Source organism: Oncorhynchus mykiss, chromosome 9 (genome assembly GCF_013265735.2).
Source record: "Oncorhynchus mykiss isolate Arlee chromosome 9, USDA_OmykA_1.1, whole genome shotgun sequence".
Taxonomy (NCBI): Eukaryota; Metazoa; Chordata; class Actinopteri; order Salmoniformes; family Salmonidae; genus Oncorhynchus; species Oncorhynchus mykiss.
Genome location: NC_048573.1, coordinates 45302499 through 45319681, shown reverse-complemented (window position 1 = coordinate 45319681; position 17183 = coordinate 45302499). Strand labels below are relative to the sequence as shown.

The 17183-nt window shown below is 41.5% G+C and overlaps 2 protein-coding genes and 1 long non-coding RNA gene across 5 annotated transcripts; 1 reads left to right on the top strand and 2 right to left on the bottom strand.

Moving 5' to 3' along the window:
- Positions 1-917: 917 nt before the first annotated feature.
- pdyn (prodynorphin) lies at positions 918-3118 on the top strand. The gene is made up of 3 exons (XM_021615876.2): positions 918-1067; positions 1559-1693; positions 2153-3118. The coding sequence occupies exons 2-3, from the start codon at positions 1571-1573 to the stop codon at positions 2825-2827; spliced, it is 798 nt and encodes a 265-aa protein (XP_021471551.1). The 5' UTR covers positions 918-1067; positions 1559-1570; the 3' UTR covers positions 2828-3118.
- On the bottom strand, positions 1884-3908 carry LOC118966054. The gene is made up of 3 exons (XR_005053260.1): positions 3833-3908; positions 3303-3344; positions 1884-1964 (listed from the first exon to the last, which is right to left on the bottom strand). It is a non-coding gene; the product is annotated as an uncharacterized LOC118966054 (long non-coding RNA).
- A 4499-nt stretch (positions 3909-8407) lies between these two features.
- LOC110532189 (glucocorticoid modulatory element-binding protein 2) lies at positions 8408-16316 on the bottom strand. Of its 3 annotated transcripts, none has more exons than XM_021615875.2 (10): positions 16164-16316; positions 15203-15349; positions 14715-14788; positions 12283-12407; positions 11906-12009; positions 11029-11186; positions 10854-10928; positions 10355-10492; positions 9989-10111; positions 8408-9771 (listed from the first exon to the last, which is right to left on the bottom strand). In XM_021615875.2, exons 2-10 carry the CDS (start codon positions 15328-15330, stop codon positions 9170-9172), a joined length of 1527 nt encoding a protein of 508 aa, XP_021471550.1. In that variant the 5' UTR covers positions 15331-15349; positions 16164-16316; the 3' UTR covers positions 8408-9169. The 3 variants fall into 3 exon arrangements, with proteins under 3 accessions (XP_021471550.1, XP_036844021.1, XP_021471548.1); XM_036988126.1 differs by lacking the exon at positions 16164-16316 and adding an exon at positions 15980-16152; XM_021615873.2 differs by lacking the exon at positions 16164-16316 and having other exon boundaries at positions 15203-15963.
- Positions 16317-17183: the final 867 nt, after the last annotated feature.

Here is a 17183-nt window from a genome sequence, read left to right as displayed (position 1 = left end):
ATCCTTCTCTGGCAGTCCTTTCTGACAAGACAGAATGTTTCACTAATTTCAAGTATAGGCTACTTCTCTGCTTATGACCTACTTTGATCATCAGATATCGAAGTTATCACATTAACTTCTTGCTTGGATTTACACTATTAATTTCGAATTAAATGTAATTAAATGATTATTATTGTTGTTCAATACATGTGTTTTGGATTAATGTATTTAAGCATTTTTATTGGTGCCAATGTAAGACCAAGCTTGTTCGTTAACTTTTTACAAAATATATATTCGGGCATTTTATCATGTAAATATTTCAACAACAAAAAACTATTTTAAATGTGTTCTTGAAGTCCTACTACTGAATTTGTCATATTTATTCTGGTATTGGTACAAAAAATATATATAATGAAAAGATAGGCCTATATCAAAACATGACAGTCCAATTCAGTTGATGGTCTTCAGGAGTGGTCAGCTGTGCTCCTGAATGTTTGTTACAACTCCAAGGTTTCTCCCCGATTCAAATAAATAATGTGAGGGGAGACCATTCTGCATCCTTGCTCTTTCAATGAGCTCCAATTACCAGAATTTAATCTTGAAATAAAGTTCATTGTGATTTCTCTATATTGAAGACTTCCTGTTTACACTACTTGACACAAAGAAAACAAACATATGCGGTTATGACTATTCAAGAACCCTATTGAAAGTGCAACTCCTCGCAATTACCTATTGTAACCCAATAACCTCTATGAATGTGCTAGAACGTGTGTGATTATTGAGTTGCCAAGTTTCTGAAGCGAATGTTGAGTGGGCGTCAGAAAATAGAGAGGGGGAGGGAGAGAGGCGGTGACGGGCACGAGTGGGCTTATTTGCGCAATATTTATCTCCCATTGGTCACTTAATAGAAGCTATTCTGATGTTCTTCAGTGACACGACGAAGATTCCGTCAATAAAAAGAAAGACGACAAGCCAGTCAAAAGAAACAACTGTTGGGGAAGAACATACACTGACTTGCATCATATGCGCTCCTGTTCCACCTGCACCTCTCCACGCCTGGGTTGAAACAATTATCCAACATTACTGCGGTATTTATATTTGATTTATTATTCTATTTTTGTCAGTCTGGTTATTACCGTGTACTGGCGTTATAATATTTACAAATAATAACATTTGTTAGTCGTGGGATTGCAGCTGTTACTCGCAATTACTGTATTTTATAATCAGTAATGGACTTGCAAATGTCCTGTTTATTAATCGAAATGCTCCCGTGAAGAATTATACTAGCCTATTACAATTTGGTAAACTGTTGGCAGTTAACATCGTAGACTAATTGAATAGCGTGGTGGCCACACCATTACGCATGGTACTTGATCAATCAAAAGAGAGAAAAGTTGTGCCACTAACATGGAATTGAAACAAAGACTAATCAAAGTTCAAAACAAATACATGCTTATTGTCGAGGGATATTTAAAAAACAAAAAAAAATCTGTGATAAGTCTAAATCTCATAGGCAAGTGTTACATTTTCCCTGGCAAGTGAACATGACGTTTTCTTCGCGTTTTCTCCTTCATTTCAGGGATTTGGCAAAATGGAGTGGTATGTCCTGGTGTTGATACTTAGCTTGCCATCTTCGACCCAAGCAGACTGCTCTTCCCATTGTCTGCAATGCGCGCAACAAATCCTCAATACAGAAATCCCAGTCAACAGTCTGGTAAGATTTGCTTTACATCATGACAAGATAACTTTGCTTTTATCCAATGGAAACAAACAGAAAGTGTTGTTTTACGTTGATGTGTGTTTATGTATCTATGATGGTGTAATTTTTGTTAATCAAAAATCGTAGAGCGTTGAGCTTGTTGTGGCGGTGCGCAAAAGCTCGTGGCCCATTTCAGCACCATGGAGAGCACGCGTGGATTGTGGAAGCGAGTGAGAATTGTCTTCAGACAAACTTGCCATTTTTCCCAAATGTGTTCTACAGAAGCCTGTGGGCACAAATTAATGACAAACTCAGATTAAATGTTTTCTGTAGTAAACAAACAAAGACATAGAACTGAGTGTAGGTAAATATATTATTCTCCTTCTGCCTACTCTTTTTCTTTTCTAGCCTTCTCATAATGTGGTTAGTAAATTGGCCGATTTTTACTCACTGCTCTTTGCATTTTCCTTTCAGACTTGTACCTTGGAATGTGAGGGAACTCTACTGACCACGGCCGAGTTAGACAAATGCGGGAAGACTCAACAATCGCGTGCAGTGGGCTCGGAGTTCAGCGATGAAGATGCAGGTCCACGGTCCACGCCAGAGAGGGAGGACGACCAAGACGCTTCAATTGCAAACGTGGTCAAGCGTTACGGTGGATTCATTAAACGAATTGACAAAAACAAAAACAAATTGTTAACCTCTCCGTGGCGCGAAAATGGCGTTTATAAAGGAGCATACGCGTTCCCTAAGAAATACGAGGACTTGCTTAGAAAATTTGGAGAGAGAGACCTCTCGGAGTTTTCGGAGGACTATCAGGGCGGAGATGTTGATTCTGAAAACGATATGGGAATGTTCAATGACGATGAAGCTGCAGCAATAAACAAGGTCAAACGTTACGGAGGGTTCTTACGCAAATTTGGTCCAAAGACAAAGTCAAAGAGAAGTGACTCCAGGGAGCAAGGTAGTCGAGAGGAGTTACAAAAGCGATATGGAGGTTTCATGCGAAGGATTCGGCCAAAGTTGAACAACTTGAACACCTTGAAGTGGGACAATCAGAAGAGGTACGGTGGCTTTCTACGTCGCCACTACAAATTGTCCGTTCGTTCAGATGAGGAGCCTAGTTCATATGATGACTTTGGTCTATAGAAAAAACGAACTTCTTTCGCTAATTCACTTGAATTCTCACGATTATCCGTATGTGTGCTACCTATAGCCTACTGCTTACCTGGTTGCACATTGTTGCGGCAGATTTCATATCTGTAAAGCAAAGGCCAATAGGCCTACCTGCTTGTGTCAGTCATGTTTAAACGCTTTCTGTGTTACGGACTTACCCGTGACGAACCAATTAATTTCTGTGTTATTAGTAAAATATTATTTATTACAATATATGATGCTTGTTTAATAAATCATTGAATAAATACATTATTTGTCAAAGTAGTAAGTAAAACTTGTTTGTGTCGCTTGAATGAAAAAAAAATGTCTAGGCGAATTGATTATCAAACTCCAAAATGACTCATTGAACGCGAGCACACAACCATCCAGCCACCCACACGCACGCCTGATTTATGTACGTAGGCTACCATACAACCTACAAAATTGAAATCGAAATCTTGCCATTCACCTTGTAGCGCAGACACATCCTTGGCCACCACCAACGAACGACCTGTTACCATTCGGAGAGAAAAAAAATACATATACTAATGAGATAACTGTAATATTTCAACAAACATAAAGAATAACAACAGCAAAAACTAGGCCTACAGCATAGCGTACATAGAGGATGATATGGACCTTACATCAGTGGTCTCATTTTTTAAATGAAAATACATTTCTTAATTAAAATCAATCACCCAACTAAATTGAGTCGTGAGGATGAGTGGAAGTGTACTAGCACCATCTTGTGGACGAGTAGCCCAAGAGTAGGCCTTCGTTGCCAAAAGGACAGCGCGGAACGTTGAGCATTGGGAGCGCCAATGCTGCAATGGAGTCCGCTCGAATGATTTACATTGAATAAAACATTGAATAAAATGTTGTAGCCTTTGAAGTTCACTGATTGCAATGGCTATTCTAAGAATCCATCAAACATTTTAAGTTGAAGCATAATATTCCCATCAACTTAAAGACATGGATACAAGGACATATCAAACTCACTGTTGAGCGGTCAGCATTGAGTCCAGCAACTGTTATCCAGGTTTGATGTCATCTGACTTCATATGCCGTAGTGCACCCAAAGCCAACGCACCTGCCGGCAGTCGCTGGCCAAACATGAATATACGGAGAAACAAAGTTTGAGACTTTAGCGCCCCTATCGGTAAATTCTGATATCAAGGTAAGGGGCTAGTGGAATAGCGACACGTCTGAAAACTTGTTTAGAAAACGCATAGGCAGGCTATTGTAACATACCGATGAAATAATATAACAGACTTCCAAGCAGGTAACGAAGTTAAAAAATAAATCATATTGACTGTGCTAAAACACGCCATATTTCAACATTAAAACGTCAAGCTTACCTATTTCATTGCAGCACGACTAGCCGGTGATATTTACGAGGCAAGTATACTTGCTTGCTTGAATGCTTGCCAATCAAGCTGGGGCATGATCATTTGGTGAATTAGAGAAGACAAGTGATGAATTCTCGCACAAAACAGCTCTAAACCCTGTTTCTGGTCAGAAGAAAAATACAGTACCAGTCAAAAGTTTGAAAACGCCTACTCATTCAAGGGTTTTTCTTTATTTGTACTATTTTCTACATTGTAGAATAGTAGTGAAGACATTAAAACTATGAAATAACACATGGAATCATGTAGTAACCAAAAAAAGGTTAAACAAATAGATTCTTTAAAGTAGCCACCCTTTGCCTTGATGACAACTTTGTACTCTTCAAGCACATCATGGCACTGAAAACAATGGACACACTCTACAAGAGAGCCAAGGAAATGGTTAGGTATGTGAAGGGTCATAAAGTTATAGCAGCAATCTACCACACCAAGCAAAGTGAGAAGAATAAAAGCACCACATTGAAGCTGCCCAGCAACACCCGTTGGGGTGGTGTTGTCATCATGTTTGACCGTCTCCTGGAGGGGAAGGAGTCTCTCCAAGAAATGGCCATATCACAGTCTGCTGATATGGACAGCCCCATCAAGATTATCCTCCTGGATTATGTATTTTGGGAGAGAGTGGTAAGCAGCCTGAAATTCCTGAAACCTATAGCAGTAGCCATTGCACGGATTGAGGGAGACAATGCCATCCTGTCTGATGTTCAGACTCTGCCTGCAGATGTAAGAGAAGAAATCCATACTGCCCTGCCCACTTCACTGTTGCTCCATGCAGAGGAAACTGCAGTTCTGAAATACATCAAAAAGCATGAAGACTTCTGCCTGAAGCCCATACATGCCGCAGCGTACATGTTGGACCCCAAGTATGCTGGCAAGAGCATCCTGTCTGGTGCAGAGATCAACAAGGCCTATGGTGTCATCACTACCATGTCTCGCCATCTTGGCCTGGATGAGGGCAAGGTTCTTGGGAGTCTGGTGAAGTACACTTCCAAGCAAGTCCTTTGGGATGGAGATGCAATATGGCAGTCGTGCCAACATATCTCATCAGCCACCTGCTGGAAGGGACTTTGTGGATCTGAGGCTCTTTCACCTGTTGCCTCCATCATCCTCCAAATCCCACCAACATCAGCCGCCTCAGAGTGCAACTGGTTCTTGTTTGTGAACACACACACACCAAAGCACGCAACAGGCTGAGCAATACAAGGGTGGAAAAATTGGTGGCCATCGGGGCAAATTTGAAGCTTTTTGAGCCTGACAATGAGCCATCCTCAACAAGGTTGGAAAGTGACAGTGAAGATGAGGACTCTGAGTCTGATGTTCAAGAGGTGGACATTGAGAAGGTCCAGGGAGAAGACATGGAAGCCTGAGAGGAAGACAACCAAAGCTTTGTTTTCTAGACTATCATTTTACATACAAATCATTAAAATCCAGAAGGAAAATATTTACACAAGAAGCAACCTAATATCACACAGTCAAACTCTGTAATTTAGTAAATTCACCATTCTGCGATTCTCACTGTTAAACATCGTGTTCAACACAATGCTCTTTATATCACCATTTGATCTGATCAGTCAATGCCAATTTTTATCTAAAGTAATCTGGTATCATTTCATTTCAACCCAATAAGCAAAAAATAAAACTGCACCAATCTTCATGTTAAACTACTTTTACAAATAAAAAGCAGGAAGAAAAAACACTATATTTACATGAAACTCCCATATGACTTTGTTGAGTAATCTTCTGAATCGCCACAACAGAATGAATTAACTGTTTATGTTGAATGTTTATGTACGTTGAAAAAGTTTTTGGGAGATGCGATGGATCATTGGGGATCATTCAATATTCCCTTTCAATTCAAGTTCAATTTGTAACTAAATCGTTTTTTTTCTATTGGAAGGATTTAATAATTTGCAATTATGTCTACCTATGATAAGGTAAAAGGTTTATGTTTGTTCCATATGATATGGTAAATATATCCAATGCAAAAAACATCTACAGTGGTGCAAAATACTATTTAGTCAGCCACCAATTGTGCAAGTTTTCCCACTTAAAAAGATGAGAGAGGCCTGAAATTTTCATCATAGGTACACTTCAACTATGACAGACAAAATGAGAAAAGAAATCCAGAAAATCACATTGTAGGATTTTTTATGAATTTATTTGAAAATGATGGTGGAAAATAAGTATCTGGTCACCTACAAACAAGCAAGATTTCTGGCTCTCACAGACCTGTAACTTCTTCTTTAAGAGGCTCCTCTGTCCTCCACTCGTTACCTGTATTAATGGCACCTGTTTGAACTTGTTATCAGTATAAAAGACACCTGTCCACAACCTCAAACAGTCACACTCCAAACTCCACTATGGCCAAGACCAAAGAGCTGTCAAAGGACACCAGAAACAAAACCTGCACCAGGCTGGGAAGACTGAATCTGCAATAGGTAAGCAGCTTGGTTTGAAGAAATCAACTTTGGGAGCAATTATTAGGAAATGGAAGACATACAAGACAACAGATAATCTCCCTCGATCTGGGGCTCCACGCAAGACGCCGTGGGGTCAAAATGATCACAAGAACGGTGAGCAAAAATCCCAGAACCACACGGGGGGGACCTAGTGACCTAGTGGGGACCTAGTGCAGAGAGCTGGGACCAAAGTAACAAAGCCTACCATCAGTAACACACTACGCCGCCAGGGACTCAAATCCTGCAGTGCCAGACGTGTCCCCCTGTTTAAGCCAGTACATGTCCAGGCCTGTCTGAAGTTTGCATTTGGATGATCCAGAAGAAGATTGGGAGAATATCATATGGTCAGATGAAACCAAAATATAACTTTTTGGTAAAAACTCAACTCGTTGTGTTTGGAGGACAAAGAATGCTGAGTTGCATCGAAAGAACACCATACCTACTGTGAAGCATGGGGGTGGAAACATGCTTTGGGGCTGTTTTTCTGCAAAGGGACCAGGACAACTGATCCGTGTAAAGGAAAGAATGAATGGGGCCATGTATTGTGAGATTTTGAGTGAAAACCTCCTTCCATCAGCAAGAGCATTGAAGACGAAATGTGGCTGGGTCTTTCAGCATGACAATGATCCCAAACACACTGCCTGGGCAACGAAGGAGTGGCTTCGTAAGAAGCATTTCAAGGTCCTGGAGTGGCCTAGCCAGTCTCCAGATCTCAACCCCATAGACAATCTTTGGAGGGAGTTGAAAGTCTGTGTTGCCCAGCAACAGCCCCAAAACATCACTGCTCTAGAGGAGATCTGCATGGAGGAATGGGCCAAAATACCAGCAACAGTGTGTGAAAACCTTGTGAAGACTTACAGAAAACGTTTGACCTCTGTCATTGCCAACAAAGGGTATATAACAAAGTATTGAGATACACTTTTGTTATTGACCAAATACTTATTTTCCACCATAATTTGCAAATAAATTCATTCAAAATCCTACAATGTTATTTTCAGGATTTTTTTTCTCATTTTGTCTGTCATAGTTGAAGTGTACCTATGATGAGAATTACAGGCGCCTCTCATCTTTTTAAGTGGGAGAACTTGCACAATTGGTGGCTGACTAAATACTTTTTTGCCCCACTGTACATTTAAATGGTATTAATTTGCATGCATTCCCGTTAATTCCCACGGAAAGTTTCCACCTCTGAATATTCATATTCCCCGAAATGTGCAACCCTAGCCCTGAGTGAACCCGATCGAACATCTCTGGAGAGACCTGAAAATAGCTGTGCAGCAGACACTCCCCATCCAACCTGACAGAGCTTGAGAGGATCTGCAGAGAGGAATGAGAGAAACTCCCCAAATACAGGTGTGCCAAGCTTTCAGTGTAGCATTACATCCAAGAAGACTCAAGGATGTAATCACTGCCAAAGTTGCTTCAACAAAGTAAAGGTTCTGAATACTTATGCTGATGTTGAGTTCAGTTTTTTTATTTGGAATAAATATTACTAAACCTGTTATTCTTTGTCATTATTGGGTATTGTTTTTACTCAAACTATTGAATCCATTTTGGAATAAGGCTGTAACGTAACGAAATGTGAAATAAGTGAAGAGGTCTGAATACTTTCCGAAGGCACTGTAGACTTCAGTAATTTCAGAGCACACTACAGTGGAAACACGACTAACATTGAACTGTTCTAATCGACAAAAACTCATAGCCCTAACAAATTACAAAGATTGAAGAATTTAGCAAATTTATTTACAAAGTGTACACTCTTACAAGTCCAACAAAACAACCAGTTTGTTCACTTTCAATTTGTTCAAAGCTTTAAAAAGTAGACTCAGCGATATGACATAGATGCATTAAGTAAACAGCATTGTGGGTCAATTTCCGCAAACACTAAGAGCGTTGAAGCACGAGGCTCAACTTCTCCGCTGTTTTAGTTCCCTGGCTGCTACGATCTAACAGCCTGAGGCGAACCCGCGCACATGCGCTGATACTGTGTGTGAGAAAAGTCTTGCATCTCATTTTCAGAACCCAACATAATTAATATTGTAATATTCAACAAAAAGATATATACAGTTAATTCATCGCTGAAATGAAAAATAATTCTGACATTGAAAGATGAGCATTTGTAGAATCTACATTTTTAGCATAATGTAAAGAAATAATGTGAACATGGCACGTACACCCCAGTGAAAATTGACACCTGAGAAGAGCTAAGATCATGACTTTTGAGCAGGGATGGCATCTACTTGCATGTTGGGAAAAAACATACACACACGTGCTGGTTCTTAGACTAAAACGGGCAGTGCATGTATACGTTGTTATACATTTTTTAAGTCATCTTTCTAAAGTTTTACTGAGATGGGTGCTTCATAGTTCAACACCACTAGACCTACACTGGTTCCAGCACTTAAACCAGTGAGGACAAACGGGGCCTCAGTTCCTGCTGTGTGTGTGTAATAATATAGGAGTAGTACATCTCTCTAACTCTCCACCTCCACCGTCTCCTTGGCTTCCTGCACCTGAACGTCCACCTGTGTATCCAATGCTGTTACTGCTGCCATACCCTGCAGCGCGTTGTTACCCATGGGCATTGCCACCATGGTGGGGGTGCCCTGGAGCGTGCCCCCTGCAAAGCCCTGCAGCTGGGTTCCCAGCGCGGCAGGCAGCGTGATTAGCTGGTAGCCCGGGCTGACCATCTTGATGAAGGCCGTGGTGGCGGCGGCGCCCTCCTGAACGGCGGCGGCTGAAGAGAGTACCGTCAGATTGGAGGCATCTGGGCCCAACTCGCCCACGGGGGATGTCAGCACCGTGTAGGTCTGCTGGCCGGCACCAACCGCGCCACCCATTGAGAGAACTTTGCACCCAGCAGGCAGGCCCGTGAGCTGGGTGAGGGGCAGGGTGATCTGGGTGGGGGCACTGGACATAACGGCGGGGCCTGAGACGGCGCGGGTGAGGCGGGGGCGTTTCGGCGTGGGTGGCGTGGCCACGGGGGTCAGGGTCATGAGGACATTGTTGAGGTGTTGGGATTTGCTTTTCAGCTCTTTGGCACGTTTCCTGTGCTCGTCACACTGCTGCTCCAGAGCTACGGCAAGAGAAAGCGGTCAAACTTAATACACACCTAGGTCAAACAGTAACATTTCCCATTATTTGCTCAAGGAGCTGCTTCTAAGCCAGTTGCAACAAAAATAATGATGTCTACAAAAAAGAATGTAAAGACTGTCTAGAAAACCCCATAAAAACACAAAACAAGGACTCAAAGACACAATAATGAAGAATGTTATTGTGAGCATTTAACTCACCGACAAGACTGCGTGAATACTGCTCCCTATATCGGTCCATCTGGCTCTTGTGACTGGCCAGCACTTTCTTAACCAGGTCGAGCATGCCAAAGTTCTGCACTATGTTGTTCAGCAGCACAGCGTCTGAGAAGTCAAGGTCCAACACAGAGAGTAGGGAGATGAAAAGACAAGATTGAAGTTAGAATGGCATTAGGATCAGCTCCCACTCCCATTAGCATCAGCTCCCACATGACTATGTTCAATAAATGGGGGAAACATACAAGCTAGTATAGCAATATTACAGAGTGAAAATACCGTAATTAATACATTTTATAAAAATATTTGAGTGAAATATCCCTTATGATCATCCAACAATATGAAACTGACCATTAACTTGCAGGGGAGGCTCGGTGATGCGCTCCTGCATGCCCTTTAGCACCTCCTGGATCTCCTTCTGGAAGTCCTCCACCACCTCCTCCAGCAGCCCTGCCTCCTTCAGACCCCTCCAGAACGTCACAGAGTCCTCTGGAAAAATGCAAACACACACCATGGAGTTGCTTCTATACAATCAACTATATAGTCTCAAATAGATATTCAAAGAGTTGGATAAAGCACTGTTTAAACCGGATTGCTAGACTTGTGAATTGCCAGTATATAGAGAGTCAGTGTACAACATGGTCACAATTATAACAGTCAATGGATCTAAGTGCTTTAGCACCGTCTCAGGTGATTAGACAAATAGTTGGCCCATTACCTGATTGCTTGTCTGATTATTGAACTTTGAGCGGTCACCTAGCTTCATTTCTAAGCATAGTGGTAAGTTGGAAGAAGAAGGCAGGCTAAAAACTTTTGACATTTAAAATGATAACGCAGAGTTCAAACTCACCTCCTATGGCCGTGACCCATTCTGTGGTCTCGTCTGATGATACTTCTGTTGGAAACGTGGCCTGTGATCCATTCACTAGAACAACAAAATCGTAAGCTTTGAATAACTTACAACTTTACACAAAAAATGCCACACATAAGAGAGTTTAAGGGAATTGAGGCGTGTGTGCGCTTACTGTCGGCTGAGGAGGGGGTGACAGGGACGTAGTCGGTGGACTGCTGGCTTCTGAGTGACACTCTGGTCCCCACTAGGTCAATCTTGGTACTGCGGCATGTGTTGGAGCACACTTTGGAGTGCTGGTAGAAATCCAGCTCGCCAGAGTCCATGATTTTCCTATGGGGAATTGTATTAAACACCATTATTTAGCTGCAAGAGAGAAAGTATTTTTTCTCCAACAAAGTGCAGTGTCATGTTCATTAGGGAAGGGTTTTCCAAAGTCGGTCATGAGGCACCCCTCGGGTACACGTTTTGTTTTTTGCCCCAACACTACGACGCTGATAAAAAATAAAATAAAACATGATGATGAGTTGGTTATTCAATCAGCTGTGAAGTGCTAAAACAAAAAACAAAACGTGCAGCCGGGGGGGGGCCCAGGACAGATTTTTGAAACCCCTGCATTAGGGCACACAACGTTAAATGTTTTAAAAGGTTTTGCAATGGAAAGCGAAAATAAGCGTTTCATGGATAAGTCCAGGAAGCCCCTCCTCGTTTTAGTCCAATTTAAATGTTTTTCTTCAGTTTGGTGCCTAATGAACACTACCCAGGCCAGCCATACTGAACTAGTGCCCTAAAAATCACCTGATATCATGTTATGTCATAGTGCCATCTTGTGGCACATCTGAGAATTGCACAATGATTACATGCGCAAAGGATCATGTTTTGGATAACTTGGGCATGAGTATTTTGAATGCTTCAACTTTTTGATCTACATTTCCACTTTGCTTAGCAGTGGGAACTACAAGAATGCTAAATTACTTGCATGGAGGACCATGTGATTCACATTATAAATGTATTGTGCAAACCCAAATATGCATCCTTTCGAAGCCACAAACCTGATCATTGTGCCGTTCACTCGGATGGCTCTCTTCCAGTCTTTCAGTGTAGATTTCCCAGCCATATAGACAAACTCCTTGGGACTGATGAGATGCTCATTGAACTGGAACACAGATAAACAGACAGATGTCATCAGAGTTGTTTTCATTAGTGAACATCGTAGCAAAACGGTGTGCACTAAAAAAAAATTAAAACAAGCATTTCTTATTGGATAAGTTCAGGTAGTGTCCTCCGTTTTGTCCCAAATTAACAGGAATCAGTACCTCCACAGGTTCCTTCCTTGTTGTGCATATCAAAGGAATAAGTAACCTCAAAATCATGATCCAATAGGACTGAGTTAAATTTTAAAAAATTGCTAGAGTTAAATCAGACATACTTGGACACATTTGATGTTGATGCCTGGACAAACAAACTTCTTCCAGACCAGAGTGGCCTTCACGTCCCCACAGGTGACCGGGTAGACCACGTCAGCCTCCACATCCATCTCACCTGACAGCTTCACTGATAAGACAAACACATAACACTTCAGTCCTTTTATTTGATTGTTTCAAAACACAAATACAGTACTGATGTGCGGGTCAGCTGTTTGTTCACACGCACCCACCAGCAATTGCTAATAACCCGTCCACAACTGCCCAAATGTGATAAATTGAAAATCTGAAACCTGCACCTGACCCTTTAAAAAAATGCACTGTACAGTTCCCATTTTTTTGTCTCTTGAACATTTATGTTTTACTTCAACATTTCTTCACTTTTTTTGTTGAAGATTTAGGCGTATTTAACAGTAGCCTAATGTTTTTCTGAAACATAACAATTCTAACAATGACACCTTGTGCATGCTTTTGTCTTATTGAACTATACTCCGACATTGTCCTTTTTGCCTCAGTGGATCGACGTTAACTTCTCAAAAGCATTTGGTGTGTATTTGGAGTGACTACAGTTAGGCCTTAAAGCTTAGGCTTACGGTGTAATGCCAGATAAAGAATAATTCAAGAAAAACTCTACAAAGGCATTGAAAGCTTTCCACAGGGCTGCTGGCCTATGTTGACTCCACTGCTTCCCACAGTTGTGTCATGTTGGCTGACCATTCTTTGGGTGGTCGACCATTCTTGATACACACGGTAAACTGTTGAGCATGAAAAACCCAGCAGCATTGCAGTTCTTGACACAAACCGGTACACCTGGCACCTACAAAAGGGATTGAGGGATTTAAGTGCTTTGAACAGGGTATGGTAGGCGCAACGGTTTGTGTCAAGAACTGCAACGATGCTGGGTTTTTCACACTCAAGAGTTTCCTGTGTATATCAAGAATGATCCATTATTTACAGTACATTCGTAAAGTATTCAGACCCTTACACTTTTTCCCCATTTTGTCACGTTACAAACTTTATTCTAAAATGGATTAAATAAATGTTTTCCTCAATCTACACACAATACCCTGTAATGACAAAGCAAAAACAGGTTTTTAGAAATGCTAGCAAATGTTTAAAAAAATTAAAAAATTAAAAAAATCCTTATTTACATAAGCATTCAGACCCTTTGCTATGAGACTCGAAATTAAGCTCAGGTGCATCCTGTTTCCATTGATTATCCTTGAAATGTGTCCGCAACTTGATTGGAGTCCACCTGTGGTAAATTCAATTGATTGGACATGATTTGGAAAGGCATACAAGGTCCCACAGTTGACAGTGTATGTCAGGGCAAAATCCAAGCCATGAGGTCGAAGGAATTGGTCTTAGAACTCAGAGACAGGATTGTGTCAAGGCACAGATCTGGGCAGGGGTACCAAAACATTTCTGCAGCATTGAAGGTCCCCAAGAACACAGTGGCCTCTATCATTCTTAAATGGAAATTTGGAACCACCAAGACTGGCCGCCCGGCCAAACTGAGCAATCGGGAGTGAAGGGCCTCGGTCAGGTGAGGTGACCAAGAACCCGATGGTCACTCTAACAGACTTTCTCTGTGGAAATGGGATAATCTTCCAGAAGGGCAACCATCTCTGCAGCACTCAACCAATCAAGCCTTTATGGTAGAGTGGCCAGATGGAAGCCACTACTCATTAAAAGGCAAATGACAACCAACTTGGAGTTTGCCAAAAGGCTCTTAAAGGAGGAAACCTGGCACCATCCCTACGGTGAAGCATGGTGGTGGCAGCATCATGCTGTGGGGATGTTTTTCAACGGCAGAGACAGGCAGACTAGTCATGATCGAGGGAAAGATGAAGGGAGCAATGTACAGAGAGATCTTTGATGAAAAACTGCTCCAGAGCACTCAGGACCTCAGACTGGCGCAATGGTTAACCTTCCAACAGGCCAACGAGCCTAAGCACACAGCCAAGACCACGCGGGGTGGCTTTGGGACAAGTCTCTGAATGTCCTTGAGTGGCCCAGCCAGAGCGCGGATTTGAACCCGATCGAACATCTCTGGAGAGACCTGAAAATAGCTGTGCAGTGACACTCCCCATCCAACCTGACAGAGCTTGAGAGTATATGTAGAGAAGAAATGGGAGAAACTCCCCAAATACAGGTGTGACAAGCTTGTAGGGTCATACCCAAGAAGACTTGAGTCTGTAATTGCTTCCAAAGGTGCTTCAACAAAGTACTGAGTAAAGGGTCTGAATACATATGTAAATTTGGTATTTCAGTTTTTTTATTATACATTTTCAAAAATGTCTAAAAACCTGTTTTTGCTTTGTCATTATGGGGTATTGTGTGTAGATTAATGAGAGAAAAAAAACTATCTAATACATTTTAGAATAAGGCTGTAACGTAACAGAATGTGAAAAAAGTCACTTTTATTATTTTTTACCTAAGACTGCCTCCTTTGTCAAAGTGGTGGTGGCATCGGTTTCAGACTCAATGCTTCCATCTGCAAGTTCCTCCCTGAATGGCATAGATCGAGAAACTCCAATGAGTCTACAAACCATAGACAAACTTCAGTGAGTGCTAAACCAACAACAATATGCAGCACCCCAGATGAGAGGGTACAATCAAGCGTACCACTACCAAAGACTAGTCTATAACCGTCTTTGGTAGTGGTACACTTGATTACAAACCTACTACCACTAGTAGGGTTGACCTTTTGAATATATGTAACCTGACTAGGAAGAACTCATCACTAAATAGTGTTTTGTAACATAAGGTATCACTGACTCAAATGACTGAGGTGTGTGTATGGTAAACACAATTAACTAATTAATTGTGTATCAGCCTCTAACACTTCCCTGGCTGGGCTGGAGAAGCGGTCATGGGAATTCACTGATCCTCATACATAGCTCTAGCGTGTCCACCACTCACCCCGGTTGGGTCAGCTCTGTAGCCACCAGCACAGTCTTCACTTCGGCAGCTGAGCCCTCCCCTGCTCCATCCGGCGTTGTCACGACTACCACCTCCTCCACATGAACATTGACCTCAGATGATGCCATGAGGGAGGTTGAGGTCTCACTAAGTGATACGAAGACACAGTTGTGTGCTAATGATAACATTTGTAATTCAAGAGCACATCTCCCTTCAATGTCTTCAAGGCTGGTTTAGCTTGCATGAGATGAGGTGGACTATTGGCAATTAACAGAAGCTATTGGGCACTTCATTGTGGCTACCACCAACTGGCCTTACAGGGGTGATTATGGCGGTAGGGATCATAAGCTTGGCTTTAATAGGCCCGTTTCAATTGGCTACGTAGCTAAACTAGCGCTGTTAGTGATAAATGTTGTGGAGAGGGCCTGGCTAACTAATCAATATCACATCAATGCTATTATTGAGCGAGTTAGTTGTTACCTACACAGTTCTCATTGCAGCTTGTTCTGTGCTGTAGCTAGCAATAGCAATATTTATGGCGTAAGAAGTTTGCTAAGTAGCTAGCGAGTTAGCTAGCTAAGTGTTTAGCAAGCAAACTAGGCCCAAACAGGGCATGCCGATACAGATAGGGAGACGTATTCAGCTGGATATTTTACAACGTTAGATAAACCATACATTAGAAATTCAATTTCACAGGCTGTAGCTACGTTTTAGCTTGGCAGTTCACGTACAGACAGCGAACGCTACGTCGTGGTGATAAAATAACGTAATCTTTACCGAGCACGGCACGCACGTTACGACGACGGACATATTGAAGCATCCAGTGTTTACGGTCTGCTACTAGCTAGCTTGCATAGTGAGGAGCAGTGGGTTGCTTGTTAACTAGTCACAGAGGCACCTATCTGTCTGTTTTTATAGTAGCTAGCGAACGTGACACTTTTTGAATAGATTCTCGCCTTACCTTTTGTTTTCAGATTTCAGAAATGGCTGCTACTGTTGCAGTGCTCAAGAGTAAGGCTAGTTAGCTGCTTTCGCTAACGTTGACCTAACGAGATGTTTACGGGCGTCGGTTTTGCGCAGTCACGGATGGTGCTATCGCAGAGTTCCATAGTCGTGATAGAGAATTTGGCAATCGATTTGGAGTAATATAATTAATTCGATATTGACATTTCATACTTATTACATTATAATATCACAAGAAACACAATAATTTAAGCAAATATGTTTGTCTTTGCCAGTATTGAATATTAACTGGTCTGTAAAATACCATTCAAGAAAATGCCCGTATTTAAGTAATTCATTCATAACAAACACCGTGTGTTAGTTACCACTTTCATGTTAAACTACATATTTGACAATATCAATAACTATCTGACAAAGATGGACAGATGGGTCAGTTAGGACAATAGTCAATCATGATTGTTCCTGGTTACAGATTATTGAGCTATTGGCCTAGTTGGTTTATGGGTGCTGCTGGCCTGTCGAGTAACCTAGTCCATAAAATAAATAAAATACAATGCATAATGTGTAGACACATTACTCCTCTGTATTGTTGGCTTACAGTGCATTCGGAAAGTATTCAGACCCCTTGACTTTTTCCACATTTTGTTATGTTACAGTCAGTGGTGTAAAGTGTTTCATAAAAAATACTTTAAAGTACTACTTAATTCGTTTTTTGGGATATCTTTACTTCACTATTTATATTTGACAACTTTTACTTCACTATATTCCTAAAGAAAATAATGTACTTTTTACTCCATACATTTTCCCTGACACCCAAAATTACTGATTGTATTTTGAATTGCAAGCAGGACAGGAAATTGTTAAATTCATGCACCTCCCTGGTCACCTCTATTGCCTCTAATCTGGTGGATTCACTAAACACAAATGCTTAGTTTGTAAATTATGTCTGAGTGTTGGAGTGTGCCCCTGGCTATACTAAATAAAAGCAAGAACATTGTGCTGTCTGGTTTGCTTAATA